The sequence below is a fragment of the Gavia stellata genome, chromosome 6, assembly GCF_030936135.1.
Source record: "Gavia stellata isolate bGavSte3 chromosome 6, bGavSte3.hap2, whole genome shotgun sequence".
Taxonomy (NCBI): domain Eukaryota; kingdom Metazoa; phylum Chordata; class Aves; order Gaviiformes; family Gaviidae; genus Gavia; species Gavia stellata.
In genome coordinates, this window is record NC_082599.1 from 49,620,343 (window position 1) to 49,636,668 (window position 16,326).

Here is a 16,326-nt window from a genome sequence, read left to right on the forward strand (position 1 = left end):
AAACAACCCTCTCTTCTCATAGTCACTAGAAACCTCATCTAAAGGCAAAGTGTACAAACCATATGGCACTGATAATCCTGACCTCTGAGCCCACTGCTAGAAAAATCCATAGTGAGACTGCAGTGATGACAAGTGTATTCCTGAGAATCAGAATACAGATTCCTGAGAATCTGCATCTTACTGAGCAGACAAAAAGCTCTTGCCTACCGTAAGCATACTATATTGTCGAAGAAGAAACTGACTTTTCAAGAAGGAGTTGGGGGGGAACCCACTGACAATTCCTCCAGTGATCTTTCTTTGCTCAGTGCCTGAATGTAGTTCAGACAGGCTGTTTCTTTGGGCTACGCTGCTCACCATGGCACACAAAACAGGCATAACTGTCCAACTGGCCCCTACAAGTGAAGCAGCTCTGGAAGTCTGGTGTAGGAGTCAAAGAAATGGTAAACGCCGAAGCAAAGTTCTCCAAGTGGATAGCAGCAAAACCGGAGAAAAACTTCAGGACAGGTTGAAAGAAATGAAAATAGCTATGATCTAGTAGCAAATAAATAACAACTGCCCAGTCTAATGATAGACAAAACTGAAAGCACGAAATACAAGACATCCCTTTTGGGAAAAGTAGTGGTAGGAGAAAGGACTGAGCAGGCTTGTTTAAATACTTGATAAGTAAAGGAAATCATAACTCTAATCTCCAGCCTTTTACTATATATACAGTCATGACGTGAGCATACAATTCACAGATCAAATGGGTAAAGAGCCTTTCTGAAAAAGCAACCTACAAGTCAGACTCACAAGCAGGCTTAAGCTATAAATGCTCTGTATAAAGGTTACACATATATTTTACATTTTTAGAGACCAACAATCATCTACCCATAAAAGTTCTAAAATTAAGTTTTTACAAAGAATTTCAGATGCCATGGAACAAAGGCTTCTGTAACACGTATTTTACTAAATAAGTTAACTGTTCTAAAAGGTCAACACATTTTCCCAGTATGTGAGCAGTTTATTTCCCAGGCAAGACTCTGCCACAAATACACACTGAGGTAAATGTTTAATACATACATATATTTTTTTAAATTATAAATTTATTCTACCATTTATCTCTTCAGCCACACTTCAGATATATTTTAAATTCCCTCTGTTATTACTTCAATGCTAGATTTGTCTAAGTGCGTACTGCTGTAGCAGCAACATTACCATTTTCCATCTGGGAAGCCAACAGTAAACTCATTAGTGAGCCTCAGCTCTACTCAGGAAATGAGCATCCAGTTATTACACTTCATTTAAAATAAGTCAACTTATTGTTCCACTCTAAAATATTACATGTATTGGTGGGTAAGGCTTTTGTTTTGTCAACAAGAGATACTTAGCAGGGCTGTGAGTTTAACTGTATTTTCTACCTCACAAATCTTTTTGTTCCAAACCTTTTGCTTGCATGTCATAGCTCTGTTTGTCTTATTATCATCCTATATTAACTTACAAATTCAGGGTAAGGACTAGCCCTGACAATTTTACAGAAAGTAACATGATGATTTCAAATATGTCTTCTAAGCCAGTCTGTGATAAAAAGAATAAACACTTTTCATGTAAAACATCATATCAAAAAGAAATTTCAATTTTGCAAGAATGTAATTGATTCTTTGAAAGATTAAACTTTTCAAACATAACTCATGAACACCAGCATAAGAAAATACATGTTGCAGAAAATGATGAATCGCAAGGACTTTTCATAAGCATTGGACTGTAATATGTGCACTTTTCAATTTCAGAAAATTTGTAAATATATATTAATGTAATCTGAAATATAAATACACATACATATAGAAAACATGCTGAATGCTTTTCAAAACAAACCCCAAAACATTTCTGTATCACAAAAGGAAATTCCTTACCGAAACAGCAGTTATCTTCAAAGAATCTCCTGTAGAATGTGTGAAAAGGTACCATAAGACAGGTCCAATTTCTCCTGTAATAAATCCTTGTGCATGGCAAGAGAGAGTAGTGCAAACATTTTCAATGATCTTTGCTGCCAAATGATTCACCACCCGGTCTTCCTATAGGAAGGAGAGGAAAAGAAAACTCATATGCAAATGTTTCTAATGTTTCTGATTTCTTTTTAAACTACTGCCTATGTCCATATTTTATTCCATGTATATTGTCTTAGCGTGGTTTCTTAATTTTATTTGATACTTGCCAAAGTCATTTCATAGGAAACCTCAACTTGTGACAAAGCTATGTTTACAAATCCTACTTCCCGCCACTTTCTCTTCTACTGCAAAGACAATTTAATACAAGTACGATTTAATATGAAATCTTTCAGGTCCAAATGATCACCCCAAATTAAATGTAGTCACTAAAAAATGCAAGGTTTTGTTACATTAGAGGTGTTCCATGATCAGTGCTTTATGAATGAATGTCTGTGTATCAAACCTCATCACTACAACAGGCTCTGAATAGCAAGATGATGACATATACAGTTCCTTTAGGAGAAACAGAATTAATTACATTAAACCCTCTTAATTCAGAAGAGCCAACAACCCCCTGGGATAAAGAAAAAGCCTTCTTGCAAGACAAGTTATTCCATAACTCCTTTCTTTTCCTCTTCTGCAACAGACAATCCTGACCAATGTTTAAGATAAACCATTGGGTCCCATTTACTACATCAATTCCTAAATTTCCATAAGGGATTCTGAATCCTTCATATTTTTAATACTAATCAAATAATTTTATCTGCAAAATCATTTGTGGAAAGCCACTGTACATGCAGCTTTAATATCTACGTAATACTATTCATACTACAAAATCTCCATGGAATGAAAAACATGTCAGAATAATCACAAGCCGTCAGCACATCATGAACACCACATGGCATCAGCTCTTTCTCAAGAAAACTGTTACTGACTCCAGTGGAAGCTTAACTTAATATAGATCATTTAAAAGCAGAATCGCTACTTTCTCTCTCTCTTCTCCCCCTCATCTCCTTTCTTTAGTATGTCTTTTTTTTTTTTAACTCTGCTTTCACTTAAAAGCAGAGTCTATACCTTAACAAAAGTGGAAGATTCATTGCTGCTGGTTTTTTTGGCTGTGCATTGCCTCACCTTATCTCAATCTTTAACTATGAATAAGCGAAGTCTTTCAACAATGTCTTAAATGGCATTCTCGAGTTCAGCAAGAGTGAATTTTAATATAAGGACAACCGATTTAATTTGTCAAGTCTACCTCATAGTCTGGCTTCACAAATAATTCATCATAATATCTAATTGATTTCTTTCTTAAACTAATCTCCACATTATCATACTAACCTTTGGATTTCTGACATTTATCTTCACAATCGGAACCACCAACAACTGTGAGTAATGATAATGAAACCTTTCAGAAAGCAGTACAAAAGCGTTCCAGAGGGGAGAACTTACACTTCATTAAAGATATATTCAGTATCCACTCTTCCTTCTACTGACATAGGTATTCTAAAATATAGACACTGATGTAGAACTATTTGGAAACTCTAGTATAATGCCATTAAAAAAAAAAAGCTGTATTAATCATTTTCATGCTAATCCTTCCTGTTGTCCCAAAAAACTGCAGCTCTACTCAAAATACTTAAAAGAAATACCAAAGCCAATTCCCATCTAAACCAGTTACACTCTTTTATAAAACTTGACTGATTTCTGTGGTCTTCCTTCTGATTTACAGCCATGAAACCAAAGATGATTTAGGCTTCTCTGTTTTTACAGGTTTTATTACTGCAATATATTGTATCATTTAGATCTTTTTTGTTTACCAAAATAAAGTTTCTCAAATTTTTTTTTATAAATAATGTTAATTTTTAATCTTTTTCTGTGTTATACTTCTGAATTTCAGTCTTTTTTTTTTTGGTACAGTTAAGGTAAAAATACATGGATTTATCAAACTGACTATACACATTTAAAATCGAATCCATAAATGAAACGTTAATAGTCAAGTTAAATCTCTCTTATATATGAAGCGATTACTAGGAATGCCAAATGGGGCTCCACTGCTACTTTAAGCAGGCAGAAACACTTAATAAATGCACTATAATCCCATTAATAAATCATAATCAAAACATTATATAGCAGATAACTATTATTATGAATGTTAACAAACTTCCAGATGCAATTACAGCTTTTCTTCACAAAACCTAGTCCTGAAGATGTGCTTTATTTCCTTTCAGCCACCGCTGAGATGAGTTATGCCCTGTGCCAGACAGTCCTGGTACTTTGGCTAGGAAAAGGTCATGTATCATCACAATGCTCCAAAAACTCAGTGAGGCTGTCAGAGTAATTCCATTTGCTGCCACCTGAGACTGTCCATCTCAGCTCCTCTGGGATCTATTCCTGAGCACTGTCTAAGCAACAAGACTTGAACCATTTTCTGCTTAATTAGCTCTCTGAAAGGGAAGCCTGACCTAAACTAATATTTGGCCTCTTAACCAAAGCAGTCATCCTGTCATGTCACCAGGACATAAGCTACGTTAGTGAATAGAAATGGATCTTCAAGATATGAGTAAAGCAGTTCCATATAACAGTTAACCTCTGTTCATATCACAAACTGCATCAAATCTAAATCTATGAATAGAACTGTAGCAAAAAGGACATACTCTATTTTCACTGGGTTTAGATTTCAACTAGTTTTATAAAAAAAAAAAAGGAGAGTTTATCACCTTTGGAAGAAGTTGCAGGCAACTGAAGAAGAGTACAAGGGTCTCGTTAGGTCATGCGGAGAGGGAATTAGAAAGGCAAAAGCCCAGCTAGAGCTCAATCTGGGCACAGTTGTAAGGGATAACAAAAAATGTTTTTACAAATATGTTAACAACAAAAAGAGAGCCAAGGAGAATCTCCATCCTTTACTGGATGCGGGAGGGAACATTGTCACCAAGGATGAGGAAAAGGCTGAGGTACTTAATGCCTTCTTTGCCTCAGTCTTTCATAGCCAGACCAGGTATCCTCAGGGTATTCAGTTCCCTGAGCTGGAAGACAAGGATGGAGAGCAAAATAAACTCCCCATGATCCAGGAGGAAGCAGTTAACGACCTGCTATGCCACCTGGACACCCACAAGTCTATGGGGCCTGATGGCATCCACCCAAGGCTACTGAGGGAGCTGGCGGAGGAGCTTGCCAAGCCGCTCTCCATCATTTATCAACAGTCCTGGTCAACAGGGGAGGTCCCGGACAACTGGAGGCCTGCCAACGTGACGCCCATCTACAAGAAGGGCCGGAAGGAGGATCCGGGGAACTACAGGCCTGTCAGCCTGACCTCGGTGCCGGGGAAGATTATGGAGAGGTTCATCTTGAGTGTGCTCACAGGGCATGTGCAGGACAACCAAGGGATCAGGCCCAGCCAGCACGGGTTCATGAAAGGCAGGTCCTGCTTGACCAACCTGATCTCCTTCTATGACCAGGTGACCTGCCTAGTGGGTGAGGGAAAGGCTGTGGATGTTGTCTGCCTGGACTTTAGTAAAGCCTTCGACACTGTCTCCCACAGTATTCTCCTGAAGAACCTGGCAGCTCATGGCTTAGACAGGTGTACCCTGCGCTGGGTGAAAAACTGGCTGGACGACCAAGCCCAGAGAGTTGTGGTGAATGGAGTGAAATCCAGTTGGTAGCCAGTCACAAGCAGTGTCCGCCAGAGCTCAGTTTTGGGGCCGGTCTTGTTTAATGTCTTTATCGATGATCTGGATGAGGGGATCGAGTGCTCCCTCAGCAAGTTTGCAGATGACACCAAGTTGGGCGGGAGTGTTGATCTGCTGGAGGGTAGGAAGGCTCTGCAGAGGGACGTGGACAGGCTGGATGGATGGGCCAAGGCCAATTGTATGAAGTTCAACAAGGCCAAGTGCCGGGTCCTGCACTTGGGTCACAACAACCCCATGCAACGCTACAGGCTTGGGGACGAGTGGCTGGAAAGCTGCCCTGCAGAAAAGGACCTGGGGGTGTTGGTCGACAGCTGGCTGAATATGAGCCAGCAGTGTGCCCAGGGGGCCAAGAAGGCCAATGGCATCCTGGCCTGTATCAGAAATAGTGTGGTCAGCAGGAGTAGGGAGGTGATCGTGCCCCTGTACTCGGCGCTGGTGAAGCCGCACCTCCAATACTGTGTTCCGTTTTGGGCCCCTCACTACAAGAAAGACATTGAGGTGCGGGAGCGTGTCCAGAGAAGGGCGACGAAGCTGGTGAGGGGTCTGGAGCACAAGCCTTATGAGGAGTGGCTGAGGGAGCTGGGGTTGTTCAGTCTGGAGAAGAGGAGGCTCAGGGGAGACCTTATCGCTCTCTACAACTACCTGAAAGGGGTTTGCAGAGAGGTGGGTGTCAGTCTCTTCTCCCAAGTGACTAGCGACAGGACAAGAGGAAATGGCCTCAAGTTGCACCAGGGGAGGTTCAGGCTGGATATTAGGAAAAATTTCTTTGCTGAGAGAGTGGTGAAGCACTGGAACAGGCTGCCCAGGGAAGTGGTGGAGTCACCCTCACTGGAGGTGTTCAAGGAACGTGTGGACATGGCATTGCAGGACATGGTTTAGTGGGCATGGTGGTGTTGGGTTGATGGTTGGACTTGATGATCTTACAGGTCTTTTCCAACCTTAATGATTCTGTGATAAAATGCACTTAAAGACAAAGCTCCTAATTTTCAGTCATGTTGAACACTTGCAGATGTATCTGTTTCCAGTTGAAGTCATGGATGTTTAGTGAAAATGAGCCCTGAGTAAGAAAGCAAATACCAAAAGGGTAAATATATGTAAACGGCTAGAAGAGAACTTCTTCTAACCAAGTCTTTCTAATTGGGGGTGGGGGGGAAAATACAAATCGAAGTCATCAAGGAATCTACCTTCATTTTTGGAAATAACTGAATCTACTGGATATTCGTATTGATTGTTAAAAACTTAACATTGCACTAGAAGTTTTGGAGGCACTGAAGATACAGTCACTACACTAACCAACATACTGCCTAAAAATAGCATAATTTCATTTAAAGTTTAAGATAAAATATTTTATAATATTTTTTAATTATACTGTGTATAGATACACACACTTGAGTAAAAGCATAATACTGAGAAAGAAACATTGGAGAAACTGAAAGATTCAGAAAGTAACACTGTATTCCATCATTATTCTAAATCAACTTCCATACACTTCTTCCTTTAATCTAAAAAGACAGAATAAAAAGAAACTACAAACATAACAATGAAGTAAAGATGTAACATCCTAAGCATTCATGATTATAAGAATTAAATCTTAATTTGGCAACAATTTGCAACACAAAGCCTTCACAGAGAAGAAGGAACATGTAGAAATAAAAATTTTAAATACCTTTTGTGGAAAAAAAATTTAAAATTCTGTCAGTAAACTGAAGAACTGAGATCTAAAGAAGAAATTAAAGTGATAATGTCTACGATTCAGACCATTACTTGTGTACTATAGGCAATTCTGTCAGTAAACTAAAAAAACCTGATGTCTAAAGAAGAAATTGAAGTGATAATATCTATGATTCAGACTATTACTTTTATATTATAGGCAATTCTGTCAGTAAACTAGAAAACTGATACCTAAAGAAGAAATAAAAGTGAGAATATATAGGATTCAGACTATCACTTTTATACTACAGGCTGTCCTATACTTTCTGAGAAAATAGTTATGATTTTATTCTCCTCCAAATTCACTGTAAAGGAACTGCTCTGCCTAAGAATATACATTATAAAGCATACTGCCTTAGATTATATATTGGCTATTACTTTTTAAAGTTATCTTTTATTAATAAAATTCCTCATCAGTTCAGAACGAAAACCCTCAGATTTATATCTTGCTCCCTCATAAAGGAAGAATTCCATATGAAAGAGGGATATGTGTACTATAGAGCTTACTGGTAAGCTCTAATTTATTAAAAATCTTGCTTATACAGCACCTTGAAAAATGCACATCCAAGACACAGAAAATTATCCTGTAACCTCATCCACTATTTCTGATTCAAATATATTCTCCAGGTGCCATGTTTTAAAATGAGAGGATTATGCACATTCTAAAATCCAGATAAGCTAATTAGCTATAGCTGCCTATATTAATTTATCCATGCAAGTGTATTGGCTATATACAATTTTTCTAGATTCTATGAAGTTATTACCAAAATTGTATATAATTGCATATTTATATTTACATGCCCTTTGTAAGCAGAAATGGACAGATACCAAGCTCCTGAAAGCTTTTTCAATGGTTCCTCTCTGCTTTCACACAGGAAGACTTAAAAGGAGGCTTGCACACAGTTTCTGACTCTGCTGTCTAGTTTCAGTGAAGGACCTCATCAAAGCAATATAATCCAGACCAAGTCAGACAAGAAAAACTATAACAGACACCAAAAAGTAGTTCGGATATAGGAAAGATTATGAGTTCTAAGGAGACTATCTGAAAAAAATGTTTTAAAACAAGAGTATCTGAAGGAAGGGAGGGGCAAACATAAGGGAGAAAAGAGTGGAACAGGAATTGTGTGTCACTGTTGGAAACTGTTGTTGGAAAAGATTAGTAAATCAATATTGGAATATTTACTACATGGGTTCTTGCAGACTGCAACATTATACCAAGACCAAACATGCCAAATTGGGCTTATAATTTATTTATTTATGAATGTACCAATTTCCTTATTTTGACACATCATGGAACATGCTAGTTCTTTGCCTGAACTGAAAATCAACTTCCATCTCAAGTTAACAGCACTTCAGTGCAAGAAATCTGAACTTGTGATCCCCTACAGATAAAAGAACTTGCCAATCTTCTACTCCATTGTTCTAAAACTACTTTCACCTATACATATTCTTTTTGCTGCCGTTAGATTTTCAGGCGTAGAAGGTATGTGGAAACAACACTGCCTGCATTTTCTGAACATTTTGTTCCTTTACAGGCAAATAAAAGGAACACACGCACATTTCAAACTCCTTCCTGCTCTACTGTTCTGTTTCAGAGGGCAATTCTGCTCTGATTATGACGAACCTTACAAAACTCCAGAGATCCAAGTACACTTCTGAGTAGTTCATAATGAAACTGAAGGACAGTCAATTTATCTTATAAAACCCAAAGCTATATAAACTATAGTACTGAGCAACATAAATTGGTTTTAGTTTCTTGAATTCTTATTAAATGCATCAAATAAAGCTTCTTAACTGGCGATAAAGACTACAAGTAAGTATTTATAATGCATATACTTAATACACTGTGGTAATTCAGAATTTACTACAAAAAGTTAGTTTGCCATTTTCATAAACACTGAGACAAATTATTAATATACAAATATTAACTCCAGAAAACATACTGCACTGAAATTAAATTAGCTTAGAACAATTAAAATAAATTTATGATTCAATTAAACGTAATTATAATTTCTTAATTACTGATGTAAGAATACAAAGCTTACAAGTAATAAATTGTTAGATCAGGGAAATTTATTGAATAAATAGCAGATTACAGGCTACAATGTAAAATAAAAAAATACAACTGCTAAGATCTTAAGCTGCAGTCAAAGAACATTAAGCACAGCGAAGGCAAATTTAGACGATATTTTCAAGGTTTTCACATCCAGTTCTTTACTAGTGCAAGCAATAAAATTTACACAGAACCTCATTTTCATTTTAAGTCAGACCTTAAAAAATTCTGGATTGTTCATTTTAACTATTTCTGTTATCTCCTATTTCACAGCAGGATGGGGAGGAGAAGTGTCATTCATACCCTCCCCTACCACATCTGCATATCAGCCACTAAACGTTGTGAGCCACTCACTGTCTGGACAAAGCAGCTCTGTGCCTGCTACCAGAGCAATGCAAAGTTGACTCAAAAAAAACCCAAACAGAAAAACTACATTAGAGGTAGTGTATTAGGTTAACAGAAAAGAGCACTGATTCAAAAACTGGAGAGGTTTGAAAAGCAACAAGAAAGGTTTCTATTGGTACATCAGTAGCAAAAAGACGACTAAGGAAAATTGAGTTCCCTGCTGAATGAGGCAGGGCCAAAACATAAAAAAAGCTCAGGACGTCACTGCCTTCTCTGCCTCAATCTTGACTGCCCTCAGGCCTTCCATGCCCGTGTACCAAACAGCAAAATTTGGGGGAGTGAAGTATACCTACAGGTCAGGAAGGAGGAGGTAGGGGACACTTAAGCTAACTGAAGATGCATAAGTACATTGAACCAGAAAGGATGCAACCAAATGTGCTGAGGAAGCCAGCTAGCAATATTGTGAGGGAGCACACATCTTCAAAAGTTTATAGTCATCAGGACATAATCCTGTTGTCTGGGGGGGGGGGGGGGGAGTGGGGGGGGGGGGGGGCGGTGCAAAGGGCATGCCCGCCTTCCGAAGGGCAGGAAGAGGAATGCCTAACTCTGTCCCTGAAAAAACTACAGAGCAATTTCTCCTGGAAGTTATTTGCAGGTACATGAAGGACAAGAAGACTGGTAACAGAACAGATTTATCAAGAGCAAAACCCACGTGACCAATGTGACAAGCTTCAATTACAAGATGACTGGCTCAGTGGACTGACAGAGAGTAGATTTACCTTACTTCAGCTTTAACAAGGCTCTCCAGATGGTTTCCTATACCTAACCAAATAGCAAAGACCTGGACTTAAGTGGACTACAAGGTACACAGAAAGCTGGTTGGACCACCAGACTTAGAGGGTTGTCATCAGCACTACAAAGTTCGGCTATGGCTATCAAGGGTCAATATTGGGGCCAATGCTGTTCATCATGCTTTTTAACATAACATATCTGGCAATTAATTAAGAAGCAATTCTGAACATTAGGGATTTTTCTTCCAGTTATCATCTTGGTAGCACTCTGCTGGACTCACTCTTGAATGTCAACATCTTTCTTGCACTGGGGAGCCCAAAACTGAACACAGTACTCCAGATGTGGTCTCATTAGTGCTGAACACAGAGGGGAAGAATCACTTCCGTGAACTTGCTGGCTACTCTCTTACTTATACAGTCTGTGTTGCCGTAGCCCTTCTTTGCTGTTAAGGCACACTGCTGGCTCATGTTCAACTTTTCATTGGTACCCCCATGTCCATTTCTGCAGAGCTGTTTCCTAGGGAGCTTGTACTGTTGCAGAGGGTTATTCCATCCCAGAAGCAAGCCCTTGCTCTCACTTTTGTTGAGCTTCATGAGGTTCCCATCAGCCCATTTCTCCAGCCTGTCCTAGTCCTTCTGACCAGCAGCCCTGACATCCAGCATATTGATGCTGGTCGCCCCACCAATTTGGTGTTATCCAACTGGAGAATACACTCCAGTTGCTCACTCTGGTCATTACTGAAGGCATTAAACAGTATTGATGTCAGATCAGAGGGACACTGCTAGTTATTGCCTGCCAGCTGGACTTTGCACCTCTGATCACCTGAGAGAATTTTCCTGCCCACCATATCTTCCATTTATCCAGCCCTATGTCACCGATTTGGTGATAAGGGGAGTATGGGAGAGTGTGTCAAAGGCACAGGACAAGGGGCAATGGCCACAAGTTCCAATCATATACAAGGAGAAAATTTTCTAGTATGAGGGTGGTCCAGGCATTGCCCAGAGAGGTTGTGGGATCGCCATTCTTAGAGACGTTCAAAAGTCAAATAGACATGTCTATGAGCAATCTGATCTACTTAGACCTGCTTTGAGCAGGAGGTTGGATTAGCTGACCTCCAGAGGTCCATTCCATCCTAAAGTATTCTACAGTTTTACAGCTTCAAACAAAGGGGTTTTTTTGAAAGAAAAACCTCTAAGTCATGTGGTTATATTTTAAGTCAGTTTGATGACACTGCACAGATGTTTTCATAGAAGTTCATTAAGTAATTTTTTTGTGTAACTTTTTCTGCTAAAGATTGTGAGGTCTACTTTTTGACAATAAGGTGATAGACTGAAGAGACTGATACGTTATCATCCTGGATCTGTCTACTTCAATAGTCCTAGTCTTACATGTTTTGAAATAAATATTCAAAAAGGACACCATAAATTTAATTGAATACTTTAAAATATTTTTCTGTTTTTCCATCTTTATTCATTCCTCCTTCACCCCTGAATCTAAAACATCTGGTACAAAAAAACCCTTATTTTATATGTGATTATTCCTTCCTTAAAAAAAAAAAATCCCTTGCAAACAGATGTCTAACAATAATATGATTTTAGCTATCTAGTTTTAGATGCTGCAGCATCATTTTTCAAGAAAGATGCGTGGCTGTTAAAGTTACGGAGGATAAGAGGAGGATTGCTACAAGAGTGGAGGAAAAAAGTAGCAAAAGAAATTGTAATTTCCACACGTTGTGAAGTACTTTACATATTTATGGATATTTTTGATTCTTCAAATGGTGCTGTTCTGGAAAGTTGAGGCTGCTACAACTGAGACAGAGCAATTTATATTAGAACATTTGCACTGTACTCAACAAGCAAGCACGAATACTTAATTCCATTGCAAACCTCAAGCACCTTCAACAAAGAGAAACTGTAGAAATGCACAGCTCTGCTTGGTTACACATAACTTTACATTTACACTTAATTAATTTTATATATAAATAAAATTTATTTAGAAATAATAACAAATTATTATTTTTAATTCAAACTATTGCATGGGAAATGTATTTCTATTTTGTGTTATTTTTTCAAGAAAAATATATCAGGATAAATTATTAAGAAAGTTTAAGTTTTATCTCGATTTAGTTTCTCTACACTGAATGTTTATAAACAGCAAGTCTTCCATTACTAAATTTATAATTAAATAGCTTCTCACTAATGTGCCTTAGAATGACATCTTACTCTAATTATGAGCTGGAAATAGTCCACAATACAATCACAGTTGTGTGTTCTTGATCACCTGAAGGCTTGAAGGTGTTAAAATGCATCTACACTGTACCTCTATTAATCACAATCTGTAGGCAATAAAGATATCAAAAAAAGAAGAAAAAAGGTATTTCTCTTGCTTTCCCCCCCTCCAGCAACCTCTGATAACTTTTCTGCCTTGAGCTTTGCCTTGGGCAAAAATAAAGTCAAGTGGTCTCATATAAACAATAAATGCCAACCCTCTACTCAATTCTTTTTCATTTTACAAAGTGGAACTATATGCATGTTTTTCCTCCCTTCTTCTAACACAGCTAAGTCATCACGAAGAAAAATGAAGAACACAGCATAGCACATGTAGGAGAATAAAAGTAATTACTACTTTTTGGCTTCAAAAAATGCTAACAACCCAGTACAACAACAATGCAGTTTTCAAAAACTGTGTATCAGCCACTTCAAAATAGAATGTAAATCTTGCTCAAAGATTTACAAAAGATGTATGAAAATCAGATTGCAAGAGGATAGTACAAACTGTCAGAACATTTCTCAAAAGAAAGCTACAGCGTTAACAAATTTCACATTTATTAACAGTAATTTATATTTACTATCCCATTTGAAAAAAAACAAGCAGCAATACATAAATGTTGAATGTACAGAGAACACTGCATTTTTGCATTCATCTCCTGCTTAGGTCATGCTCTTATCACAATTATTTAAATTCAAGACCAATATTTGGTTGACAAGGTACTGCAGTGCTGCAGGCTACAATCCTCACACAATGCCTAAAGGGTTATTACAGTGGAGAAATTCTATCGAGGACAATGAAAGAGCCTTACCCCTTCCCGAAGACACCTCATTAGCACAGTGTAAGCAGCCAAGGGAACAACCCAGCATTCTCTGGGGTGTTCCCTTTTTTCCTCCTGAAATGAAGCCAATGGCACAAATGATTAAATCAAAAAAATTACAATTATCTCACTCACATAAAAAATGGGTAACAGATTCTTAATAAGGTTCATATTATACACATTTCAAATTAACATATGCTAGAAAATACATTAAATTCCAGAGCAGTATTACTATTTAATGTTATTTCATGTGTGGCACAGAAATTGATATTTTATTATTTAAATAGTCTCCAAAATCCATAACAGAATTTGTCCTAGTATTTCTGGGTTTCATCAATTCCTTCTAATTCACACACACAAAAAAATATTCTTGCATTCCTCTCAATCATTTTGATTACTACATTTTGATTATTAAAAGTAGTAATGCTTCTCTTTAACTGTGATTTAATTACACCAAACAAACAAAATTTTTTTTTAGTTGCCAGACAAAAGTAAAGTACACTTTCTTTGGAAAAAAAAATATTCAGAGTCATATATGGAGATGTAAAGTGTTTAATAAAACTTAGTGTATGGAATAGCCTTCAGGACATATCACCACTGTTCCAAGATCTTTATCTATATTTCCTTGAAATCACCCTGTTAGAGAGGCTAATTCACTGCCAGTTGAATCAGGGGTTTGATTTTTCCATTAGAAGTTAATGAACTCTACTTCACTGCCCCCTCCAGTAGCCTACTGTAAAACTTCAAGTTTAAAAGAGGACACTTGGATATCATTAAGACTTAACTAAAACAACCTCCATATCTAGGCTAGTAACACAGAGATATTACCAAATGAAAAAAAAAAAAAATAGCCTCTTTTGGGAGAGGAAGTGAGAAATAACAGGCATTGGATGGTATGAAGATGATATGCCATGAAATCAATGTGTAGCTTGTCTTAATATGTAGACAAAGGACGACAAGCAACAATTCCTTCAGAAATTATACATTTCTTGAATTCTATTAATCATATTAGTAAATTATTTTTAGCATTCTAATTAACTGTTTATAATAAAGAGCATAGGATGGGCAAAGTGGAGGTTAACGATACAGAAACAAATTATACTTTCTGAATTTCCTGATTTCTGAGTGGCCTACACTAATTCAACATACATGATGTGATAATGTCAGGCATTTAATTAAAGCATGGCACATTAGCAGCAAAGACTATTACTGAATTGCCTACCAAAATTAATTTTCCTTCTTTATTGGAAATAAATCAAAACTTTATTTGCAACATATATCAATAGAGAAAATGGGTTTGTTACATCTCCCATTTTTTTAAGCTTTATTTCTGCTAACTTTGTATTAGGAGGTATGGAACAATATTCCTTGGAAGTAATTTACAGACAATAAAAGTGTTTGATATCCGACAGACATCAGATCTACTACATTCCACCTCCTTCATCTTATCTGAGTAACAACATGTTGACATTGAATCACAGTTTGCCTTTTAAGTTTAAGAAAATGCAGCCCAAGTTTCAAAGAAGGATGATAGGATACTTTCTAACAGTCAAAAGTGGAATCTTCTCAACCTGGAAAACGCAGGACAAGACTAGGAGTCAAGACAGAGTTAAAATGACAGCCTATGCTGGAACCAGCATGGGTCTGTTTCGCGTTTTATTAATCTAATTTAATCAGAAATTCTGTCAAGTTTTTCTGTAACCATACATAGTAAATGTACTGTAAAATAAAAAGCCTTAAGAAATGGTGCAGTCCTGAAACATTAATAGTTCTTCCATTCTTCAGACTGATTAATGACTTTCTGCAAGGTTTAGTCTCTAGCTAGAAATAAAAAAAAGGCGAAAGGTGTACAAAACTTAGCACCATTTTTAATTACCTAAACACACCTACACAATTTGACATTTAGTAAATTTATATCACCAAACACTGGGGGATCTTCCTACTTTTTGCTCACAGACCATGTTGATTTTGATTAAACTTTAGGTTCTGCACCCTAATCACACAAACAGAATGAAATGAACAGAAATATTAGATAGAACTTGAAAGTTTTCCCTCAAGGCAATTTGCTTAAGAGTAACAGAACGTCCTCCCGGGTGTCTGCTCATGCTACTTGTGCATTACTCTTGGCTTCTGTTTGGAAGAAGAATGCAGATATAGAGCTTAAGATCTTACTTAGGAGATCTCATATGCAAGTACACACATAATGTCAGAGTTTAGGATTGCAGAGGACCATTACAATTATCTGGACTTTTTCCCAGTATTTTCTAAGTCACAGAAATGCAACCAGTGATCCTGTATTTAATCTAATGAATCATGCTGCACCTAGATAGCTGAACTTGATTTTAATTGTTTGATAATTTATGACTCACCAAATGTTCATATGAAAAAGAAATAATCTTTATCATTATTTAATATTAATATTGTGGTTGGACCTAGAAACAGTTAGCAAAACCCCAGAAGGAGTAAATAAATAAATAAAATCAGCCATGTCCCAAAAAATTTCAGTTTAAATGTTAAATATTTAGCAGCTTGATAAAACAATCAAGCAGGCTGAACAGCAAAATGGAAGAAAACAAGGAAAAAAGAAACCCAAAAATGTTGTGTGTGCAGTTCCTAATGAATCAGATGCAGTTATGATATTTTTCTTGAATTAGTCAAGGCATAAATCTTCGCTGTTTAAAGGTACAAATT

General features: G+C 37.2%; 1 protein-coding gene across 2 annotated transcripts in view; it reads right to left on the minus strand.

Moving 5' to 3' along the window:
* ULK4 (unc-51 like kinase 4) overlaps positions 1-16,326 on the minus strand; it is a 252,655-nt gene that overhangs the window by 193,087 nt on the left and 43,242 nt on the right. For both annotated transcript variants that reach the window (XM_059818887.1, XM_059818886.1), the window contains exons 18-19: positions 13,627-13,710; positions 1,890-2,051 (exon numbers count right to left, since the gene is read on the minus strand). In XM_059818887.1, coding sequence (XP_059674870.1) covers positions 1,890-2,051; positions 13,627-13,710 — 246 coding nt within the window. The remainder of the gene's footprint in view (positions 1-1,889; positions 2,052-13,626; positions 13,711-16,326) is intronic.